The sequence below is a fragment of the Branchiostoma lanceolatum genome, chromosome 16 (assembly GCF_035083965.1).
Source record: "Branchiostoma lanceolatum isolate klBraLanc5 chromosome 16, klBraLanc5.hap2, whole genome shotgun sequence".
NCBI classification, from domain to species: domain Eukaryota; kingdom Metazoa; phylum Chordata; class Leptocardii; order Amphioxiformes; family Branchiostomatidae; genus Branchiostoma; species Branchiostoma lanceolatum.
This window is the reverse complement of record NC_089737.1, coordinates 7437018-7458880: the sequence shown is the minus strand read 5'-3', so window position 1 is coordinate 7458880 and position 21863 is coordinate 7437018. Positions and strand designations below refer to the sequence as shown.

The window sequence follows — 21863 nt, the reverse complement described above, 5'->3', positions numbered from 1 at the left end:
TTGCTTCGATTCATGTCACTTTAGATCTATGCCAATTGATTGACTTGAAACACAGGATCATCAATGAGAGACCACCCAAACACATTCTTAGTACAAATCCTGATCTCAACATCTGCAACATCTGTTGACAGAAACTTGAACACGATCTCTACTGGAAGAACCAGCGACTCGCAATCTCTACCGACATAATTATCTTCCTACAACTGCTGCTTGTAATGCATTATGTGTGCATAGGAAAATAAAACAACGATCATGATGTGATTTTCCAAAAGTTTATTCAATAGTTTCCCAGCAATGATGCACTTAATAGCTGTAGTACAATGTATCATCCACATTAGTGCATATAGCTGTTACAATGTATAGTCTATTGTTTGTGCATTCACTAGGTATACAGTTGTATCATAAATGTAATGGTAAGGCACAGTTAGATACTTGGCATTTTCTTTGATCATTTTCTACAGTATACAATAGCTCACCTTAGAAAAATGTTCAAAAGCCACGCAAGATAACATAATGTCATTTTTTCGTATTGCATGGGTTCACCTTTCTTCACCTACATTAGAACTTCCTGACTTGAGCAGGGATAGCCCTATGTTCCGATGCCCCTATGTTCCGACACCCCTATGGTCAGGGTTAGGGTTAGGGTGTGTGTCTAAGCAAATAAGGGGTGTAACTGCCTGAGCAACTACAAAAATGACCGTAAGCAGCCTTTGAATAATAATGAAGTAATAATAAAAGTTTATTAAGAACAAATAGATATGTTTTTTTTTTCAGAATTACTGTCAGTCAGGAATCCTTTGCAGCTCCTAGCCTGACCTCTGAACTCTAACCTCTACACTTTAAAGAGCATGATGGCGGTTTTGTTCATGTACATGTAGATGAAGCAGTCCTTGGTGTGGGTGATGGAAGATCCGAAGTCCGTCCCGACGATACAGATGAACGTCGGCTCGTACTTGCCGTCAAACTCTTTCTTCAGAGCAGACGCAATGTCCTTGTGAGGCTTCTTCTCCTGTTGGGAATTAAGGTTATTCAAGGTCAGTGAACTATGATGTGGTTCAAAGGTTATTGAGAATTTGGCAGTGTTTGAAACAGTCAGGAAAATATTCCATATAAACATGATGGGTGATTGGTAGCCTTATATCATAAGGCTACAAATCACCCATTATGTTAACATGGAATATTCTCCTGTTGAAGTTATAAAGAATTTCTAAGATTATATGAATGGGTCGAAAAGTATGGTTACGGCTCTATGTTTCAATACCCTTATGTTCCGACAGCCTATATGTTCCGACACCCCTATATGTTCCGACACCCCTATATGTTCCGACACCCCTATATGTTCCGACAACCCTATGTTCCGACGACCCTATGTTCCGACACTTCTATGTTCGAACACCCCTATACATGTATGTTCCGACACTCCTATATGTTCCGACACCCCAATGTTCTGACACCCCTACATGTATGTTCCGATACCCCTATGTTCCAACACCCCCTATCCGTAACCCAACATACAACGAAGGGGTGTCGGAACACAGGGAAGTTGGAACATAGGGCTGTCCCTGAAAAGAACATGTACGCAAAAGTCCTACGATGCACAATCTTACCGCTACGAGAGGTTTCGCCGTCGCAACGGCGTGGTCCTTCATGTCGTCTGGCATCTCACATTGTTTGATGTTGACCTTGACATCTCCAGGGTCTGAACTGTAGGGGAACAAAGAAACCAGAGTTGATACACGACATAAATCATAGTCTCTCATGCACACAATATACACATAATATGAAATATGAAACCCTGGATGTATGGCCAGCATTGATAGAAGACTATCATTGTTCAATTAAAGACACGGCCACATTCGCCGTAAGACGTAGAACGATTTCAATGTCATACGTATACAGTTTTAAATTAGGCTATGGCAGAACCACTACAGTACTGATATCCAACAAGGATCCAACAATGACCTAAACCGCATTTTTCATTGCAAGACCGCTGAATTACGTAAGACACGTGCACAGCCATCTCAAGAATGCCCTCAATTTGCAATCGTACGATGACGGTCGACAAATGTGACCATGCATGCTGTAGCTCTACATGAACCCCGTCCTTTGCAGAAGCATTTCTCATTCTATTGCATCTGCAATACTACAACGTCAGTTTGCAAGACACCTACCTTTTGTGATGCAGCTCCTGGTACACAGAGCGACAAGTGCACCAAGAATCAGAAACTACTTACTCGTCCTTAAACAGCCCTGCTATATAATCTAGCGGCCCCTTTGACTCCTTTTCGGCAGGAGGGGGTTTCTTCTCAGGGGGTTTCTCCTCCGCAGGCTTCTCCTCTGCAGGCTTGTCTTCCGCAGGGGGGTCTGCCGGGGCAGGGGGGGCTTCTACGGGAGGGGTTTCTGTATCAGCCATGATATTTACCTGTCGTCAGATTGGAACAAATCTTTAACAGCTTGCTTAACAGCCGCCATGTCGTTGGAGGAGGAGTGCGGTCGGGTCGAGGTTGACACCAAGGACTGCAACGAGAAGCGGTGGGGCCCTAGTTAGTAGGGAGGATACAAGCAGCTGAAAGACTCAATGCTGCAGGTGCAGGAACCAGTGGATGATGATGATAATACAAGCGGCTGCGGCCAAGCTAGGCTCTCCAGAGCTCTCAATTTTTCTCTGTCCTCTTTTTTCTGTGTCGATTGACGAAGATGTGATCGGTGAAATTTTTTACTTCTTTACCCTCTGTGAATAGTTTCATCAGGTTGGTAAGTCACTGAATAAAAAGACTCTTTTTACACAACCAAGAGATTTGTTCCACCGACGTTTCGGTGACCATCTGTCACCTTCTTCAAGGCAATTCTGACTGGTCCACATTGACTGGTTCACTTATATTCTGACTGGTTGAAAAAGGTGACCGATGGTCACCGAAACTTCGGTTGAATAAATCTCTTGGTTGTGTGTAAAGAGTCTTTTTATTCTTTACCCTCTGAAATGCTATTTCTCACATTTCTAGGGGCAAATTTCAAATGGCGTCACCTTGATTTTTGGACATTTTGTTTGCACTGTTGATATGATGACCTGTCGAAAATGTCATTAAGATTTGATTTTTGTTTCTTAGTTTCTTAATAACAAGGGAAAGAATGGTTGAATTCTTTTTCCGTCCCAAGCATCAAAGCTGGGCCCTGGGTAGAGCCCTAGTTTGGCTGCATGTGCTTGTCGTTATATAAGAATATTAGAAAGGCAACAATACATTATGGGGTGGAGGGTCAAATGGGGAAGCCACCGCAAAACCGTACTATGCAAACTATGGGGTTGGGCTTGAATGGGGGTAATGTGGATGGAACATTGTAAGAAGAAAGAAGAAATGTAACAGAGAGTGTGATATAAGAAGACTTGTAGATTTCATGCTATCTTCTAGACTAAGTATGAACAGTACGAACAGACGTAATGTCAGTTGGGTCACGCCCCTTTTCATTCTTTGCGGTGTGCATGCAACCTCACTTAACCTGTGTTTAATAACACCAATTTTCTTATCACGATAAAGAGTACAGAATGAAGTATGCGTTCCATTCTGTGTTCCTTGTTTTTTATTCAGGTAAGCCAAAGTCATGAAACTAAAGCGGGAATGTCACCACTTTGGGCCAAGATTGTGTAGGCAACAAAGAGAAAAGTTTGTAGCTACACACAGTCATGCATTTTCTTTTGGGCAATGTAAAGGTTACTACGATGTGAATTGAAATAAATGTCTTGCATTCATAATTTGTATGGTGGGCCGCTACAAATTGATGCAGAGTAAATTCTAAGAATGTTCTTATCACCAAATTGATGTAAATCTGGAAACATTTTTTGTGGTTGTATGTAAACTTTGTAGTTTTGCATGGTGACTTCTCTGCTGCAAAATCATCACACCACAAGCATAGTTTGTCCATCAAAAAATTCTCATACTTCTGACTTCTTCATCGGATGTTGAACACATCATGACGTGAATTTCAGTTAATGTTCAATCAGTTTATCATAAACTTCTTACAAAATGATATGATATAATGCAGCTGTCTGTGCAGTCAATACTTGTAATCAACATCCCAATAGAGAGGAGCATTGACAAACAACCATTCTCTACAGAAAATGTAGTGTTTGTCGAGTCATCAAACAAAAGAGATTCACTTACCTACAGACAGCTACCAGCAAAGTCAAGTCTCTGCACACAGAATGATACTTAGTCTAGTACTAGTAGTTGTCACAGACAGACGCCTCAGTAGTTGTGCCTAATTTGCATATGTCAGTCCAGCTGCTAATGACCCAGTTACTCGAGGACAGTAACCTGTCTAACCAGTCTTCAGGAGACAGCTCGTTCAACCTTTGCGTCTCTGCGAGGTTCCATTATCAACACCTGTTTTATACTCATCAACAATCTACATAGAACCTTTTTCGTTCTTTGTTACAGTGATGCCAAAACATCCGGTTTAGCATAAATTTACGGTTATGATATTTTTGCCAGCAGTGTTCATGGTGCGAAAATTTAGTCAGACAAAATAAAGACTGTCAAATTGTTAGGATAAATTGGTCCCAGAACCCTCTTCATTTCAACAAGGACTTGTAGAAAAAATCATCTGAATGATATTGATCGATACGATTTGTGGTGTTTCATTTACCCATATCCCCACTTTCACTGGGGATCCCACCTGTGAGATTTTGCCCCCAGGCTACATACCGAGAGTTCCACAACAAATACAGCTTACAGAGTCCTGTTTACTTGTCCATGCTTAGAATATAACAAGTCTTATAGTATGACTTCTGCATTGTTGTACAATAGTCAAATGTGGTTTAAACAATGTCAATGGTCAGCTTCCCCATTTTCCCTGTAGTTGTTCTAAAGGAGTGAGTGAGTGAGTGTTCTAAAGGCCTTCATTTTTATTTCAATAACATTACCAGTCTACAAGGATTACAGTAGGATTTCATTCTCAATCCGAGGCTTTAGGAGAGACTTTTTCAATCAAAAGCGTGAAATACTATAAATCGTATGAAAGCCTTTTTTCATTCCACCATATTTCTGTCAGTCTTGCACCAGTTGATTTGATTATCGAAGGTCGGTTCCTGCGGCTCCTGAATGGTTTTCGACAAACAAGACTTTTGTTGGTACAATACGGAAAGGAATGCCTCACAAATTTTAGCCTTAAGGGTCGACTCTTCTCTAAGACAGATAATCATCAGTCTGTCCTTTCTTCAACCTTAAGATGGCCTAATCAGGCATGTTAAAGGGGTTATTTACGTCAGGTGACCACTTTTACTTTTCACTTTCGGGTCAGAGGGCACTTGTGCACTAGTTTTTCCGGTTCCCAGGCTCTGATTGGCTGAGGAGACTCATCTTTGGTTCTGCATTCGCTGTCTGAACAAGCAGGTTTGGGCACATTATATCACCCAGCATGCAGCGGGAGATGTTACCATAGCAACCAGGTGAGTTGTATTTAATGACACCTTTGCATGTCGGAGGTTGTTAAATAATTGAAGATGCTTATTATGTGCTTGGAGGCAACTACTCGTGTCAACATAGGTCAATAGTACGCAGTCAAACCATAGACTGAGGAGGAAGCATGACGCTTTTTTGTAGCTCACAGTGCAATGCGGCTTTGATACGGCTCGCATTTATGGCCAAGCACACCGGGTCACCCCTACTCTTCTTGATAAGTGTGTTGGGTTCTTTTATGTGTAGAAGTTTGATGCTTGAAGCCTACACCTAAAGCTCTGTCATACATTGGGCCGTCGACTTTACGTCACCATCCGAAATGCAATCCCTAAGGCAGCATGCTGGGGCAAACCCTAGGATCAAACTCCGGCCCACAGATCCACAGAATTTGATCCATATGGCCAAGAAGCAGGGTTGTATTACCGCTTGCGACACGGGGACATAATTTTTTTTTAAAAGGTTACTTCTCGCTTACATCACACCCCCGACAGACAGCTTTGCCAGGGTGCCATCCTAGTGAGTTTTCCATCATCATCAGTCGACGAGCTTTCGCTACGACGGGGTTATACCGCCCCTTACGGGGTGACATACCCTTTCGTTGGCTGTCATACAAGACGGGGATGCGCCAGTTCTCCCGTCCCGGTGAATGGTGTAAATCACTGTGTGGCTTATACATGACAGAGGTTCGCAAGGCCTCCATCCGGGTGTTTTGAAGTTTTCCACAGCCCCCATACTCCCGGTTCAACTAGCATGGGAAAACTAACTATGATGGCACCCAGGCTATAGATCTCATACATGTAGTTACGGTTGCTGAGATCTAGTCGCTTGGACCAAGGACATTATGTATAATGTCCTTGCTTGGACAGAATCAGATCTCGATCTAGAAACAAGGATAATTATTGGAAAATACGCCTCCAATAAACAGCAATTCTTGTACACTTCTAACGTAACACTGTGACACTTCTCAAAACGACACTTTTCATGCACACTTCTCTCATCCCTTTGCTTACAGAATACATACAATCCTTACTAATTTGTTGACTATCAGTCTTGTCCTGGTAGTTGGTCTAGATAGCAATGGTCTAGAAATGTCCCCTCAGATAGAAGCAAGCATTAGTGCCAGCAAGTTGAGGTTTTTGGTGTTTAGCATGATGCGATAACCCTGTAAGGTCTTTAAAGCCAAGATATTGTAGGAAGAAATGGAAGTCCCGAGGCGGCCATATTGAATTCGCAGCCAATGTCACGTGATCAGGGGCTGGTCTGAGAAATTAGTAAGGATCGTATGAAGTCCGTAAGGATCGTATGTTTCTTAGTAGTGGATCATATGAATTTCGAAAGGATCATTTGAATGGTACCCCTGATAAATATGAAAATCTAATACAACTTGTTTCTCTGTTTACAAGTACCAATTCGGCAGATAAGCAATCAGAGAAGTGAACTGGTCCGAAGCTAAGATAGGATGGATACTCCAAAATTACAAGCTGACACTTTTTGTACCCTTCTAACTGCAGGTCCAACTGCATCAGCTAGGTGGCGCTGCAAAGAATAAGAATGTTCAGATTTGCCTCAAGTACTGCAGCTGCAGTTCATTCACACCTCGGTAAGTGGCATTTTTGTGTAAGCAGTAAATTGGATGACGGGGCAGTGGTATGTTTATATGATATCCATTGCCAGTGGCTTAACAATTCTTCCTGGGGATTTTTTGTCCATTCATTGTATTACTTGATTGTATAATACATTGTATGTACAATGCTGTCTTGTTTCATATAGCACATAGATTGTTGTCTACTTATTTATGTATATAATCTATTGATGTTGTGATTATGCTTAAGAGTACTTCTTTTTTGTTAGTATATTATGAAAAGCTGTGCCCAATTATGTCTAGTTAGAGAAAGGGGATTTTTTTAGCTACCACTAAAGATCAGCTTTTACAATTTTTGTAACAATCCCACCCATCATTTTGGTAAAAAGAACCCAATGTGGTATCAATGTTATTGTTTTCTTTGTCTGTCTTAAATAGACAATAAAAGAGCAAAACCAATGTTTGCCTAGATAATTGGTTACCTTTTATTCATGGACAAAAGCCAGGTGCGACATCACACCTGCAAACATAACATAACTCATTAAACTACTAAATTAGTGGTCCGACTATTTTCCCTGTCAATCATGATATTGTGGTTGAGGAGAGCCACACCTCAAGCATTTAAAAGACCCCGCCATTCTATTGAGAAGACTAGGAGCCCATCCCAGTATGAGTGGTTCAAAGTTTTATAGTCTGGTCTTCAGGTTGACATCTTCAAAAGGTGATAGTTATGCACCTATCTATCGTTCCACCAATGTTGTAAAAGAATATAGATATTATAAATGTGATATATCTAAGGCCAAGAACAAAGATTTGCCCCCTCATTTACACTGATTTTCATGCATAGTATAACACACAACAAGTAGCAACTGCAAACAAAGAAATCTGAGTATATGTAAAACACATCTGGTATTTTGCTTTCCTGAAACACCTGATACAAATCTTGATATAGATATGGCATTGTTGTATATTTCAGTTGTTACATTAATTTTGCTGTCTTATTTTCGCTGGACTTATAGTGAATATTGTATCACTTCTGGAGATCTACATAGCATCAAACCACAACCAAACCAAACAGCATACGGTCAAACTTTCCAGGTTTCTTTGTCTCCACCAAGGTCTCAAAATAGACCCCAAAACACGACACAGGAGCGGAATTTTGCGAGCATGTGGCCGTCAACTTTCCCTTGGTAGTGGAACAGCTGGCCCAGTGTCTGCCTTCCCTTTAAACGCCCATCGGCATTGTGGTCCTGCAGTGAAGCATTGTGGTCCGTGCACCGGGGCGGCCATCTTGAACAAAAGCAAGGGCAGAGGTCAGACTGGTGTCAACTCTCGGGGGATTTAAATCCCGCCACATGGCCGAGCACATGGCACCCAGAACTCTCCGAAAAACACAAACAAAACGTCGGGATGAAATATAGAACAGAAGGTTCATATGCGACGTCCCATGGGTATATGGCCAGGTGGTGTATGAATACCTGCACTGACAGAAATTATGGCAGCATGTTTGATAACTACTTGTTGGTAATTACCCTCCTTTCTTTGTGGTGTAGCAGAATGTTGGTGAAATTAGTTTGATGGTCTAATTGGACGTTTTAGCAGAGATTTTCAAATGGAACGTACAAAAGATTTTTTTCTGGAGCTTGAAAAGATTAATGATTTTATAAGCTGAGATTTTTCATATTAAACCCAAAGCTGTGTGGCTATTTGATGACACAACATGATAGTTGTAACAGTAAGTGATGGAATTTTGGTATATTTTTGTGCATGTAACGTTATCAAACTATATGGCAATTCGCTATGAGATACTTTTACATCTAAAAACTTACAACAGTGACAAAATGTATCACAACAGAAAGTTTTTTTCTGAAAATTTCGTAGACACTTGAACCTCCTGCAATTGTAATCTGAAGAAATCTCAGTCTGTATAAAAATCTGTAGTTTTCTAAAGTGGTCACAGACTGTGTAACATGGGCAGATGGTTCCACGTGCCCGTGTTTTTGTTTCTTTGTCCCCTCCGTGTTATTGTACACCTCAGGGGAACATGTGTGCCAGGGTGGGGGGGTTAATCTGACGAGGAGACACGTGCACGGGCGGAGAGCAGGTGGGGAAGGCCTCGCCTTACCGACACAATAGCTTTGTTCTGCAGGGCACCCCCTTTGTTTTCTTGTCATGGGTGCAGTACCTAGCAAGTTTGCTAGGGGGCATTATTTTGTGATGGTGTTGACAACTGCTGTCAAGTGAAAAGTTTTTAAGGAATATGGGAAGGGGAAAGCTTTGCCTAGAGAAACGAGTTGAAAATTCTGTCCCGCTTATCTTCAATTATAATACTCTAAGATTCATCCATTGATTTTATTGATTAATTATCCTTAAATATTAGTCATTATTCAAAAAAGACATTTCTTTTGACAGGATAGAACTTGGATTTAAGAACTCTGAGCAAAAAGTAGCTGTATAAAGCTGACTTTTTACAACTGTTACAACACCCTCACATGCATCCCTTAATTTCACTGCTTGAATATCCCAAAAGTTTACAGTTGTCAATGATTGTTTGGATGCTTTTACGGAATAACTGTTGATATTATTCAGGATTTATTTTGTGACACTTACCGTATTTGTCTACCCTAAAATTCAAGCAGTATCAGCTAACTTCTGCCTGTAGCACTTATGGTGAAAATTCTGTCAGATATTCCAACACCTTCCATCATAAGGAATGTAAATTCACCTGTGCAGAAATTCACCTGTTCAATACAGGTGCAAATTCCATTTTTTATTGTTCCTTTCCATGTTATTTCTTATTTTACAACTCTATAGCATTGAAAGGAACACCAGCTTTATAAACTGCTACTTGTTCTACCAAATGTAACAACATTTTTTTTTACCTTCTGAACATTGAAAATAAGTTCTTAGCAAAGTATTATAACACAAGTAACCCCCTCCCAATACGCACAAAAATTCCTTTAAAAAACGCAGCATACCAACATATCAGTGTGTTTTTTCTTTGTTCCTTTGTGGTATTGAAATCACTTTCACTACAGGGAGAAAGTTTAGCATCAACTTACAGAGTGATAAATGACCAAACTCACTCCATAAGCAATCAAGGCTCCACTGTGTTCTATTGTCCGGGATAACCACGAGATTAGTAGCGCAGAACAATGCGGAGGTCAGGGGTCATCGCGGTGGCGGGACAAAGCCACGTGGCCGACAGCAGGCGTGCGTGATGCCCAGACAATGGTCCGCGATGACACAACTTAGTCCCCATTGTTTCCCATTGTTTACCTACGACAAAAGGGACGGGGGGTCAAGGTTCGTTCGGCTGGGTTCAGTCCCATGGGAGGTCACACAGACGGTCGGTCGCACAATGGTCCAAGCGCGACCACATCTGTACGGACTCCTGTCTAGACTTGTTTCATGTTTTTGCAAACGACGGTCTGGCAACCGGGGTAGTTGTATTTTTAATATAGCAAACATTGCACAATGTATTTGGTATCCATGATTGAGTTGGAAAGAGAGGAATATCTAGTACGACTCTCTTTTTTCTTCCAAGCTTTCTTTCATTTTAGAGTGATCAAAAGTCTTTTGTCACCTGCCCAATGTTTCAATAGCACTTCTACTGCTTATCTCAGGGCAATACTTATACAATATGTGAGAAAAGTTTTGTGGTAGAAAAAGAAACTTAAAAATCCTACTAGTATGATTTAACAACCTGATGAAACTTTTCACAAGTTTCTTTCATATTTCTACCTTCATTGCAACATGCGTCGGTGTGGGGCAACGGTTAGAGCGTTGGACTCAGAACCAACAGGTCCCGGGTTCAAGGCTCAGCATGCACTGACGTTGTGCCCTTGAGAAAGGCACTTTACACGACCTTCCCTGGCGGTGGAGTGACGCCCACCGAACCTCTTTGGCTAATCTGTCTAAAAGTGTGCCACACTACGGATTTGGTTGCCGATATGCCAACATCTAACACATTTGCCTCCAAGAACTGTAAAAAAAACTGTGAAATATAAAGTTTTCAGACCAAAAGCTTTTAATACAATTTACAATCATGTACCTTCAGTTTGGTTGTTTTGACACTAGCTGCCTTTGTGGTATAATATGATAAACTATGCATGTCATGTGACATCGGTACTTTCTTTGTTTCCATTTCCTTCTGTTCAGATGTTTTGTCAGTGTTGAGTCAACATCATAATAGGTTCAACCTAAATGTCACGCATGTCATTTCTACACACACAGGTAATGATTTGTGTGCATAGTTGTGCACGTGCCGTGTTTGGGAAATAAAAGAAGTTAAATGTCATCTTTTGATTTTGTACGTATCCTGTGTTGACGGACTTTTCTTTGTGTTGTTCGTCATTTTGCGATGGTTTTGATACCGGTAAACATTGAAAGGGTAACATTACTACTAACAATTCACATATTTTTATCAAAACAGAAAGTTAGGCATATTGTCTTATTGTATCAGAAATAACACAGTCACTTTGGTTATCGATAAATGGTCGTGGCTTGGTAGCATGGAATACAATTACTATATTTAAAGCTTTTGGCTGGATGTCTATAGTTTAGAACATATTGTAGGAAATAGGCAAATAGTGGTGGACAATCTGAAGTCAACCGTACACACTCATGCCACATCTTCAGAAAAAATATCTAATCATTATGTATTAAATGTAGAAATAAAGTAATAGACCCCTTTCCAAATACCGCGGCCATTTTGAATCTAGCGGGAGCGCGCGTGGTTCGAGCGCGGGAAAAGTAAACAAACGGTAAGCGGTAAGGCGTCCCCAATAGAAACCAGCGTTGGGTCATCTTCTGCGGCGAGATGTTCTCCTCTTCGGTGAAATCTATCGATATATTTGCATGTCACAAGTAGATAATATTGTTGTGGACACTTGGACTCGATATCGGCTAGTAAAATTGTGAATTTCGGCTACTTTTCCACAGTTCCTGCCGGGCTGTTGAGCGCGCGCTACAGTGAAAAAACTCTAATATGTTTACACCGCGTGCTTGTGGTTTCCCTGATAATGTTAGCTAAAGTCGAGAAAAAATCCCACAACACACACACTTTTCGGACTGGGATCCTTGTAGCTACGTAGATAGAAATATACAGAATTTTACCAGTTGTGACCGTAATTTAGACGATGACAACTTTGCCTGGGAAAACTACGCGTGTTGGGCGCTCGAGAAGGTCGTGTGTTCTGTCAAGCCTTTCTTAACATAGCTTCGTCCGCAGATATTTTATACTTCCACTGGATAAAATCCCACAAAAACGTGAAAATGTAGGCTTGAGCTCAAGGTCCTTTTGGTTAGGAATTTAGCAGAGTTTTGGCGGCTTCTTTTGACGCGTTTTCTGAAATATAAAAACCTAAAGTACGTGAGTAAAGATGGAGTGTTTTCACTATGCGCCGTAATATCTTAAAATTTCCGTCGGATGATTTTTCAGAAACGTGAAGATATAGGCTTGAGGGCTCTGCGAGTAGAAATTTGACGGAACTTCGGTGGCTCCTTTGACTTTGACCAAGGAGGTTTTGCTTTGACGATATTTTAGTGCCAAGATTAGCGTGAGGAAGTTCGTTAGTGAAGCAGGGGGCATGTTTTCTTTGTAGCGTTTCATTACATCACTTTTCGCGGAAATATTTTAGACCTCCGCAGGATGAAACCCCACAAAAAAGGAAAATATCGGCCTGAGGTCCTTCAGTCCTCAAGCCAATATTATCTAACTTATTTTTCGGTTCCATCCGGCCAACAGATATCTTGAATATTGCCGCGCAAAATGATTTAAAGAAACGCCACATACAGTGGAAAACACACCTTCACTCACATACTTAGAGTCCTCAAGACTAAATTCTTGGCATCCGAAAAGATCGCCAAAAAAGCCGCCGGAATTCTGCCAAATTTGAGGACATTGAGCTCAAGCCTATATTTTCACGTTTTTGTAGGATTTCATTTGGCGGAAATATAGAATATTGCTGAGCGAAGTCGATGTAGTGCTGCACAGAAAACACGACCCTCCCCCAAACTCACTTAATTTCAAGATGATGTTGTCATTGTCACGACAGCCAGGCTCAACAGTTATATATATACCTCAACGTAGCTACAAGGGTCACAGCCCGAAGAGTATATGTTTTGTGGGATTTTTTCTCGACTCTAGCTAGCATTATTAGGGAAACTACAAGCACGCGGTGTAGACATATTAGCATTCTATCACTGTAGCGCACGCTCAACAGCCCGGCAGGAACTGTGGAAAAGTAGCCGAAATTCACAATTTTACTAGCCGATATCGAGTCCAAGTGTCCACAACAATATTATCTACTTGTGCCATGCAAATATATCGATGGATTTCACCGAAGAGGAGAACATCTCGCCGCAGAAGATGACTCAACACTGCTTTCTATTGGGGACGCCATTGCAAAGCTTTACCGCTTACCGTTTGTTTACTTTTCCCGCGCTCGAATTATGCGCGCTCGCGCTAGATTCAAAATGGCCGCGGTATTTGGAAAGGGGTCTATTGTAGGAAATGTCTTGTACATTTTGTATTTCTTTTTTCATTTTCGGGTTGTGGCTTAAAAATCCATAATCTTTTAGTATTACTGCATTCAGTACCTCCACAAAGTACTATTATATTATATTATATACTTTAGTCCTTTGCAATATATGTACCTTTACATAGGGTATAAAATAATCTCATTCGGGAATTGACAGGCCAGATATGGCAATTTTCATACAAGTCATTGTACTTTTAGTCATTCTTATGTTCTTGCCAAATTTCTGCACCAAAATTCATTTCAACAATTGCAACAAAAAAAACTAAGCAACTAGTTCTTCTATTTTCAGTTTCAATTTTAATGAATTTGTTCCGTTCATGATTTAAGTAACATTACAGTCACAGACAATATGAAATGTACATTAAAATATGATGGCCTAGAGGTAGAGGAATTTCTTTTCAACCAGCCCACATCTGTCACTCTGTTGGAATTTTCTTTTTCCGCTCATATTTTATGTAACGTTACAGTCACAGACAATATGAAATATGTTCATTAAAATATGATGGCCTAAAGGTAGAGGAATTTCTTTTCAACCAACCCACATCTGTCACTGTTGGAATTTTCTGAAGGCAGCTGAGATACCAATGGGACAATTCCGTAGTATCTGCTGCCATTTGTAATGCCGCAAAAAGTCCACCTTCAAATCCTTCTTTTGTGAGTTATAAGGCTGTAATACCTACCAGGTGAAAGTCTAATCCAGGTATTGTGTGGAATTGGTATTGTATATCCACACAGACGTCTGTGCGCGGTCTAAATTGAAGGTTTGGGTATACAAAAGAAGAATGATCTTAATGTGTGCATGAAAGTCTCAGACACCCAGGCGTATAAGCCTGTAAAAAGTATTCTAAATACCAAATTATGTGGAAATTATATTTATTATCTATTTTCCCTGTATTTTGTTGTTAACAAAGAACTTACAAAAATGCCCACCCATGATAATATTTGTCTGTACCTTTCCCATTGCCCCCTTTTGCTGTATTATTATTTCACGTACAAAAAATGTCTGAAAACTGTTGTAAACAAACACTTTATTCTATATTATTTTGGAACTCTCCTATTCCTTTATCCTATTGTCAGAACAAATTAGAAGCATTTCTATATTCAAATCAGCTAATTATGCTAATTTCTGTGTTGATGTCACTATGTAATAGACATGTACAGTCAAACTATTGTGTCTATAATTGTGACCATCCCTACATTTAGGACCACCTGGCCACCGAGGCCACTTTTTGATGTTCCCCTTTATTTATATAATTTTTCAAAATTTGAATCCTGTCTATAGTGACCACCTGTCTACTGTTACCATTTTCTTAAAGTTCCTTTCGTTAAAAATAGGAATAACTGTATCATGATTATATGGTCCAAATGCATCCTTCCATATAGATGATTAGCACATTGTTAAACAGGGACTACAGGCTTTGTGGTAGAATGGATATCTTAAGCCCATTGTCTCACCTGGAGTATTTTCTCACCTGTGCCGTGCTTAACGCTGCGTAACAACATGTTTACACACACGAGCGCCAGGAAGGCAGCTGTCGCGCAATCTGCTGCTACTTTTTTTTATATTCCTGCATAACGACATATGGGGAGTGGTCGTTCCGAATTTCTGTTACACAATGACTGCATTACTCAAACTAATGAAAAAGGAAGGAACCATTTTGTAGCAATGATTTTTAAGATCTTTTTTATGATTTTTAATAGTTATGATTTTATTTGAATTTTGTGTGGGCAACAAGTTTTGAAAACTTTATATTTTGGAAAAAAGAGTCTTTTTTCTATATTATTTTCTCCATTTGTATCAATAATAGAAGGGTTGAAATTCCAAGGTTATTTTTATCAATGATTTTTAAGAGTTACATTTTTATTTAGATTTTTGGTGAGCAACAAGTTTTCAAAACTTGTATATTTTGGGAAAGAGAGTCTTTTTTTCTATATTTTCTTCAAATATGCTTAACGTTACCTGTAGTGAATTTTTGAACTCTTTTTTTTTCTACAAGTTTATCTTAATTCTTTCTCTAATTTGTATGCACATTTTCGGCAGATTTCATCTGACAGATGAGAAATCTCAGGTTACTTTTCGTATAAGATAATGGAACAATGGATAGACCTTTGTTATTGAGTCTTTTGTTCGGCAAATTCAAGGTCGATGATTTATGTCAGGGCCACCAACACAATAAGACGTCATTCATAACTGTATTGTCGATAAGATATAAAAGAATTTCATCAAGATCATAATAAACAAACGGTGATATAATGATGGCTGTATAATGTTGGCTCCATGTTGTCAATACAAACAAAATGCTTTGAAGCCAAAATAACTTTGAACTCAAAATCTCAGCTTTAACAATGGAGCCATGCAGACAAAAACTTTGACAGAGATTTTATATTTTTGTGCAAGAAAGCTTAATAGATTTATTTTCTGTCAGTGTTTTGTTAAGAAATATCATAATAAGCTTATTCATCCAAGTGAAAGCAAAAATTCCTCAACTTTCCAAAATGTTTTTGTGACACCCCTTTGTTCGACATACTTTCACACAACGCTTTTATGTTAAATGTAATGCTATGTATTCTCCCTAGAGAATCGTCTCTTTGAAATATTGTTAAAATTCTTCATCCATCAAACCAATACTATACAGAAAAGTAGCTAAACTTTGTCAAAAATGGAGAACGCCCATAGTTTTATCACCACAAAATTGGTTCAATTTGAGGTTTTCTCTCTTTGTGTATTCATTGTTTGGTATCTCCAGTCTGTACAAGCAGGAAAATTACCAATCTGTTCGGAGGTCTGGATTTCACCGGGTAATTGTTGGCCACAAGCAAGGCCTGATTAACATGACCGCCCCCTAGGTATCTGGAGACTTCTTTTGTCCGACCACCTGTTGTGGGAACAAAGGAAAATGATGAGCGCACGCCCTGCCCTAGGATAGGCCGGCAAAACCATTATGTGGTCTAATAGGGGCTCGCCTTTCTTTTAAAGACCACTTCGGGCATTTTTGTACAGGCATTTTAGTGTGTGGACTAGCTTAGGGTAGGACGAGACTACAAGAAGGCAGTTAGGTGTAATTTTTGACAACGACAACGCAGAGAAAAATTCCGGCAGTAGCAGAAAGGGGTTAACTGACTGCAGAAATGTGAGTTTTCTTCTTTCAATAGATGTTTTTATGTGAAGAAATTTATGCTGCCCAATTTGTCTTCTTTTCTGACAGCCACATTTTGACACTGCTGGATGCCCTGTGTGTGTCAGCTGTCGAGTTTTGCAGAGTGAAAGTTTACAAATCTTTTACTTTTCTAGGTTTTCATGTGTAAAACTTTACTATAAATGGACTTTAATAGTAAGATCTATTAGCTAACACCATTTCTTTGAAAAGTTGTGGAAGGAAAAGTTTTCATGCAGTGAAAGATATGAATTTACATTTTTTGGTACAATGGCCTACCATTCCATAGCAGGGTTTTCGTGCCATATGTCAAGGAAAAATTCAATGAATTTTTCATACTTTTTCCAATATCATTATTCAATCCTTGTGGAAAAACCAACTATATTCCAGGCTAGAAATATCATAAAGTATAGTATAACTATAACTTATTTTGTGTCTTTGAATATTGGTCACGTTTTGCAGTACAGCTACAATTCTTATAAGAAAGTCTGTACTTTAATTACGAGTACTGTATCAAGAATTGTCAATCTGTCAGGAATTTGATGGAAGCTCCAATTTTCCATGCAAAGGCATCTTTCCAAACATTCTTCTACGTACGCCCGTATAGCGTGGCGTCCCCCTCCTCGGAAATTACCACACTTTTATTCCCCCGGCACGTGGCGTTCACGGGGGTCCTTTGTTATATGGCCTTTTTTTCCTCACACAATGGACACACTGTATGGAAGATATATACTCCTCGAGCCCAATGAGTATCTAAAGCGTCACCTGCCGTTCTAATGACGGAGGCCTTTCAGGGCTTTTGCGAGAGCCTCGGGGCGTGCCGGCACGTGGGCAAGTGTCAGCAGACACCTTTGATGTCTTTGTGGGCGGGTGTGTCGTGGTAGCCACGGATCACTCCAAGGTTAGACCGGGGGCTTGTTTAGTCTCTGTGTGGCCTCTGAACAGCTGAAGCACCCTGTACTCTACACATACTATGTAGTGGGTGGAAGAATTGGTTGCACAAGACAGTGTTGTTTCCTCAGGGATGTCTCGAAGCTTGTGTGAAGTTTTTTACTTCTGCCAAGGTGTTTTTTTTTACAAGTTGGTTCAGATTCGTTCGTAGCAGCTGAACGCCCCGTTTTCTGATGTGTTTGAGGGCTCGCATGCCATTTTCCGCGATCGTGCGAGCCGTACCAAGCCATCCCCCCTGAATTTGCTTTTAAGCATTGCCTACTGTTCTACGTTTAAGATTAAGTGTTGCCAGGACTCCCCCATGTAGACCTTCTTGATTTGTCCTTCTACATGTATGTCTCGAAGCTTGTGTGAAGTTTTCTTTTTTTTACCTCAGTCTGCCGATGTGGTTATTTTTCCCTGTGAGTTGATTCGTTCACAGCAGCTGATTGTGAAGCACCCTGTTTCCTGACATACTATGTAGTGGGGGGGAAGAAGTGGTCGTGCAAGTGTTTTTAAGTTCAACGATGTCTAGAAACTCGTCTTGAGGACTGTTTTTAAGTATTACAGTCAAACCTACCCAAGAAGACCACTTGGGATCGATGAAGTCTGGCCTATGTGGACAGGTGGTCACTGTAGATGGGATTCTCAAGGGACCCCCAAAAAGTAGAATATTAGATTTTAGCAATCATACATTATGGGTTTTCTGTGGATTGGACATTTTTCAATATTTCTTTCAGATGGAAGATAGAGAAAATAATAGATTTAGAAGGATTGTCATTTTCAATAAATCATTAATTTTGAATATCTTAATCACAGAAAATGCCATTACTAAAGGCTTACAGGCTAGGAGATACCAATGCACTTTCCCATGAGGATCAGTAACTGATATGCCTCGTTAAAAGAACCCTCCCTTCCTAATTATCACTAACCACCCCACACACAACTTTCTGTTTGTTTCACCATGTGTCCAGTAGTCATTATAACAAAGGTAAAAGAAAGTGTTCTGCTATCCCCCAGTGTCTAGTTGAAAGGACGTAAGTGTCAAGACCGTAACATAGTTAACTGGATTGATTAGTCGCTCTCTATTGATGATGTTAACGATCTATTACTTGATGATTAGAGCACTGTTTGCGTTGATTTCTACCCCACCAGGTTTTGGGAATTGTCAAGTTAATTAGCCCAGGATGATACTGTCTTTTGTGGATTGCTTTAGAAGTTAGACAGAGTTCATAATTTTCCCATGTGGGAGAGTTACAACCATTGAGAGAATAATTTGAGATAACAACTTAAAAAAAGAAAAAGTATTGTATGTTTCCTTTTTCTTAATGTCTATCGTGTCTTTTTAAGGGAAAAAGAGAAATTCTTTGATCACATTAAGATTACTTTGCGTTTACTTGATAGGGTCCAAACTGCAAAATTTTGCTTTTAAGGCAACAACCTTGCAGAATGTTAGTTCAAGGTTAAGTCCATTCCGTAAATGATGATAATACTTAAGACAGAAGACCCAACAAGATTGGCTGTAGAAACGTAGAATTTCAAATATCATAGAAGTCACCAAAAAACTTTCCAACTTCAACTTGAAATGTGTGATGTCACTGTACAGATGAACCATATGCAGCTGATAGTAGAAGTTGGAATGATCTATTTTTAGCTCACACCTTTGCCTGGTTGCTAGGCAGGAAATTGACAGCTGCTCTGAAGGACACCATTGGACGAAGCCTTTGATCTTATCAACGAAAACATCCTTAAAATCTGTGATTTATCCAGTTGTAAATTTTCTTGATTTCTAGACATGACGTTTGTTACAGCAATGTTTTAGGATAAACTGGACATCTTGACAGCCCTTTTCTTTGTGACGGGAGCATGAAAGTGTCACGAATATGCAGATACGCATACTTAAGGCTGAAGTTATTAGCATGAGTAGTCGCGTGCCAAGAGTCAGGAGACACGCGAACACCTGTCGCTGGTGTTTTGCCTCAAGACACCAATTGTTTGCCCCCCTCCCGAGGCAAGGGGTGTTGTCACATTAACATTCCAATCTGTGGTAGGGAATTATCGAACAACCAAGTCATTGCAGTGGATGGCCAATGTTGTACCACGCTTTTTTGTTTATGCTAAACTAAACATATTAACATCTGGAGTGATTGTCTGTTGTATTGTTCAGTACAGAGAAACCAAGCGAGGTAGAGAGTGAGTTTTAGAAAATTTGGTATGTAAATGGAGGCATTCTCAGGCTTTCTGGGGGACATTATGGTAAGACAAGGTAGTTTAAGACTGTGTCCACCTGTAGACTAGCATAGTCAGTAGTGGCCAATCTGACTTTTCCACTTTTTGCACAATCTGCTCCCAGGGCCTGCTTAGAAGAAACAAATTCCGGATACTTTTTAAGTTCTCAGAAACTACAAAAGGCAAAACATCCTATTACCCCTATTCCTCCTTATATGCTACCACTCTGCGATGTTCACATAACTATGGACACACACCAAGACAAACAAACAAACAAACAAACCCATCAACTGCTTACAATACCTGCATTTTCACTGACCGAGTTAAAAAACGACAACTTGTAGTAAAACATATGATCGGATATGTGTGTCTTGACAGTGAGATCTGAAAAGAAAAAAGAAAAGAAGATTGAAAGAAAATCACAACTTGTAGTAGGTAAAACACATTACCAGATATGTCTGTCTTGACAGTGAGATCTGAAAAAACAAAACGAATAGAAAATTGAAAGAAAACCACAGCTTGCAGTAGGTGAAACATATGACCGGATATTTGTGTCTTGACAGTGAGATATCAAAAAAACAAGGTGAACCGTTTTCGAACTTGACCTTCCTTTGCACAACCACTACACATCTACCAAAAATCATAAAGATTCATTGAAGCTTTCTTAAATTATGCTCCTGACAACAACAAAAATTACATTCAGACCCACCCAACAGATTTTTCAACCGAAAACATAATCTTCTCCGAGTACAAGTACTCGGCGAAGATAGTAAACGAATAAAAAATTGAAAGAAAACCACAGTAGGAGAAACATATGACCGGATATGTGTGTCTGGGTGGCAGGTGCAGAGTCCTTGCTCCTCAGGTATGTCAGACATTGTTTAGCCCCACACTTTAAGGTAATCTGACCCCAGGCGGAGGTGTCAGTCCGAGGACATGACGACTGGAGTGAATGAATAATTGAGTAAGGCACAGTTTATCTTGGATTGAGGGAATGTGGTAATTAGTGTACATGGAGTGCCCTCAAGTACTGTAAATGCAGAAATGTTCACGTTAGTTTTATGTTCACAGTTTTCACGGTAAGCTCTTTGCCACGGTGATGCACTGAAAACCACTGCAAAAGTTTTTACCCTCCTAACCGCTTGTCTACTATTGTCTCAAACACAAACTTAAAATCACCGCAAAATTAAACCATGCAAACTTAAATACATCTACAGTACCATAGATATCAACCCAGGATTAACGTGTTTAGAAGTAGTATTTCCCTAAAACTATCTTTGATAGTGTGGAACTCGTTGCCACTTATAGTACAGTAGGAGCATCCTCGTCAGATAGCAACACCTGCAGCTATATTGTGTAGAAATAGGTGTGACAGGTCGTTCAGTATACGCCGTATACCTGCAAAGCTGGTGTGTTACGCCAAAGAGCCGTTGTGCCAGCTATATAGATTTGAATAGCTGTCCCTTTGGTTAACTGCCTTTCTGCTAAATTTTCATCTGCTTGAGAGATTTTCCAAGGAATCCAAACGTAGAAAACAAATTGTTTTCTTTCTTTCTGCAGTTGATAGCAGAGTTCAAGTTCAAGGGAAGACTGCATGGGCCGAGAATTCTTCCACGCTGACAACCAATCTATGGGAATCCATCTTCACTGACTGCAAGAAAGGAAGCTGAGAAGTTACAGAAGACATCAACCAGGTAAATTTCTAAGACTTTTTTGTTGTGTTATAAGAGAAAGAAGAAAAGCACTTATAAGGTTTGTCTCCTATGTTTACGTTTCTTGATTTGGGGGATGTTCACAACTTGTTTTGTTACCACATAGTACTTACGTGTACCTGATTTGATAAGGTTACATGGTTCAGACATTTTGTTGCAGTACAGTTCGTTACTGCTAGGAGGAGCTTTTCCTGACAAGTCATAAAAAGTGCCTGGAAACAGTGCAGTCACCTGTGCCCCGCAGGTATCCCGCCTAG

General features: G+C 40.0%; 1 protein-coding gene and 1 long non-coding RNA gene across 5 annotated transcripts; one reads left to right on the top strand and one right to left on the bottom strand.

The window, feature by feature from the left end:
• Positions 1 to 258: 258 nt before the first annotated feature.
• Positions 259 to 4282, bottom strand: LOC136421660 (dynein light chain LC6, flagellar outer arm-like). 3 transcript variants are annotated; one of them, XM_066409131.1, is made up of 4 exons: positions 4158 to 4282; positions 2423 to 2517; positions 1608 to 1704; positions 259 to 1009 (listed from the first exon to the last, which is right to left on the bottom strand). In XM_066409131.1, the coding sequence occupies exons 2-4, from the start codon at positions 2470 to 2472 to the stop codon at positions 833 to 835; spliced, it is 324 nt and encodes a 107-aa protein (XP_066265228.1). In that variant the 5' UTR covers positions 2473 to 2517; positions 4158 to 4282; the 3' UTR covers positions 259 to 832. The 3 variants fall into 3 exon arrangements, with proteins under 3 accessions (XP_066265228.1, XP_066265227.1, XP_066265229.1); XM_066409130.1 differs by lacking the exon at positions 2423 to 2517 and adding an exon at positions 2235 to 2422 and having other exon boundaries at positions 4158 to 4261; XM_066409132.1 differs by having other exon boundaries at positions 2423 to 2540; positions 4158 to 4204.
• LOC136421662 (uncharacterized) lies at positions 924 to 21582 on the top strand. 2 transcript variants are annotated; one of them, XR_010753485.1, is made up of 4 exons: positions 924 to 1034; positions 5296 to 5443; positions 6965 to 7053; positions 21455 to 21582. It is a non-coding gene; the product is annotated as an uncharacterized lncRNA (long non-coding RNA). The 2 variants fall into 2 exon arrangements; XR_010753484.1 differs by lacking the exon at positions 924 to 1034 and having other exon boundaries at positions 4919 to 5443.
• The last annotated feature ends 281 nt before the right edge of the window (positions 21583 to 21863 follow it).

What these genes read in the sequence shown, in the direction of transcription:
- LOC136421660 (XM_066409130.1), bottom strand. Translation starts at nt 2,413, where the DNA reads ATGGCTGATACAGAAACCCCTCCCGTAGAAGCCCCCCCTGCCCCGGCA. An exon ending in GCAGGGCTGTTTAAGGACGA is followed by an intron (nt 1,705 to 2,234) that starts GTAAGTAGTTTC and finishes GTTCCCCTACAG; the next exon opens with TTCAGACCCTGGAGATGTCA. An exon ending in CGGCGAAACCTCTCGTAGCG is followed by an intron (nt 1,010 to 1,607) that starts GTAAGATTGTGC and finishes AATTCCCAACAG; the next exon opens with GAGAAGAAGCCTCACAAGGA.